This window comes from Echinops telfairi, unplaced genomic scaffold (genome assembly GCF_000313985.2).
Source record: "Echinops telfairi isolate 266 unplaced genomic scaffold, ASM31398v2 ScPeMD7_30;HRSCAF=105, whole genome shotgun sequence".
NCBI classification, from domain to species: Eukaryota; Metazoa; Chordata; class Mammalia; order Afrosoricida; family Tenrecidae; genus Echinops; species Echinops telfairi.
Genome location: NW_022103927.1, coordinates 4091672 through 4093763, shown reverse-complemented (window position 1 = coordinate 4093763; position 2092 = coordinate 4091672). Strand labels below are relative to the sequence as shown.

At 60.8% G+C, this 2092-nt stretch overlaps 1 protein-coding gene across 1 annotated transcript in view; it reads right to left on the bottom strand.

Annotated features, from left to right (window-relative positions):
• Positions 1-705, bottom strand: part of CACNA1A (calcium voltage-gated channel subunit alpha1 A) — a gene marked incomplete at its 3' end in the record, with an annotated part of 251525 nt that extends 250820 nt beyond the window's left edge. Inside the window, exon 1 of the mRNA XM_045289704.1 lies at positions 543-705. Coding sequence (XP_045145639.1) covers positions 543-697 — 155 coding nt within the window. The remainder of the gene's footprint in view (positions 1-542) is intronic.
• Positions 706-2092: the final 1387 nt, after the last annotated feature.

Sequence of the window (2092 nt, the reverse complement as noted above, 5' to 3'; positions counted from 1 at the left end):
GAATACAAGTCAGGGCAATGTTAGCCCCTCAATGTGAAGGTGTGTGCCCAGGGGCTCTCCTCTCCCGGCCCCCCAGTTCCCTGCGCGAGAGCGCCGGCCCCCTCCTCGGGAAGGCAGGCTGGGGAGGCCGGGCTCTGGGGCTGGAAGAACAGGGCGAGGGGCGGCTCAGGCAGGCGGCCAGAGCCCCTGGCCACCCCCCTGCCCTGGCCAGCAGCGCCCAGGCCACGGCCCAGGTCCAGTTCGCGCAGGAGAACTCGGACCCTCCTGAACTGGCCCTGAAGCCCTCGCCAAAGCCCCATCCGACCCCCAGGCCCGGCCCTCATTCTGGCCGAGGGTCCGCTGGATGGCACCCCCCCGCCCCCCGAGCCTCCCCAACACCCCAACTCGGGGGTGGAGAGCTCGCACTCTTCCCGGAGGCCCCCCGCCCCTCTCGCCAGTCCCAAGAAGACCCCCCCACCTCCCATCAGCCCCCGGTCTCTCCCCGCGGGGAAGAGGGAGGCGGCGGGGAGGGGGAGGCGCCGCGGGGCTCGGGCAAAGGATATGGCCATTCGGTGATCTTTTTGGCGTATTTTCTCACCACGCTGTCCTCGCTGAAGAGGAACAGGGACCGGTTGACCGTGAGGCAGCTCTGTCGGACGGGGATGGGGTTGTAGAGGGCCATGGTCCGCGCTCTCTGCGCCATGGACTGCTTGTACATCCTCGGCGCCCCGGGCTGCCCGCCCTGCCGGCTGCCCCCGGGATGCTGAAGAACATACGGTATGCCTCCCTGCGCACGGAGTTCAAAACGAGACAGCTCGGATCTGTGGGTTTGGAAGGGCAGCGTGTGGTGACCCTTGTGGCAGGGAGCAACTGGGAGGGGACGTCAGGGGCTCTAGAGTGTCAGCCACCTTCTGTTTCTTGATCCGGCTAGCCCTCGACTTCGTCCAAAATGGATTAGGCTCGACCCAATTTGTACGGACATTGGGCTTTATTCCAAAAGTTCAAAAATCAACCCTTAAACACCTTAAAAAAACAACAACAACGAACCCCAGATAAAGGAACCCCTCCCCCACCTCCTCTGAGCTGCCACTCAGCCTTTGGCCCAACTTGCTTTTCTGAGTTGACATGTTCCTCAATTATCTGCGGCAACCTCCATCCGTGTGCCTCTCATACCCAACCTGTGGGGTCTCTGCCCTTGCCCTCATCTCCCCCAGAGAAGAACTAGCCCTGGAGGACCCTGCTTGGTGACAGCTGGGGAGGGGCTCTTTCTCTTCCAGAGCAGGGCTGTGAAAGTGGGTTTGCGACCTCGGGCCAGAGAGAAAACTTGTTTGCAGAGAGCAAAACGCACAAACTCCTCTGGAAGCGACAGAGAAAGCTTTCGGGGAGCTCGCTGAGCCCGGCCTGAGGTTGTCAGTACATGTTCCCTTCACCTGCATCCTCCACCCAGCCTCCTCCTGAGCATTCCCTGCAATTCCCTCCTCCCCACCACCTCTCTGCTGCAGGATCCAGGCTGGACCAGGGCGAGCTAAGGACACCATGGAAAGACTCCCACCGCCTCCTTCTCCCCCAAAAGACTCCACACCCAGCCTTCAAAAGGCAGCTAGCTCTAACATATCCAGCTGACATCCAGCGACACCCCGCTCCCAGACCCCCACAGTGATCTGAGGTTGCACGCACTGGCATCTCCAAGACCTCTCCACTCACCCAGGGGTGAGAAGAGGTCAGGGTACCACCCAGCCCCACTGAGGGCTTCAGCAGGCCTCCTGTGGGAAGGAATAGTCCATGGTGAGGACCAGCCTCTTCCTGAGGTTGGAACTTAGGAGGTCAAGACCATGTTTTCATCTACGGCACCATTTGAGATGATACCACGGCTGGTGGAGGGAGGGGGGACTCCTCCCCAGAGGAAGCTCTGCTGAACCTTTGACCACCTCAAAGTAGGCAGTCTGCACACTTCAAAATCTCAGAGTCCCCTTACAATGTCAGGACTCAGAAGCCAAGAACCTGGTTCCACCTCCAGGTCCCCCAAAGAGCAGCATCAGGACTATCTGGGACCCCAGCTCAGCAGAGTCTATGCAATAGGTAAAATGGAACCCCGAGAGGATGGGGCACTGGG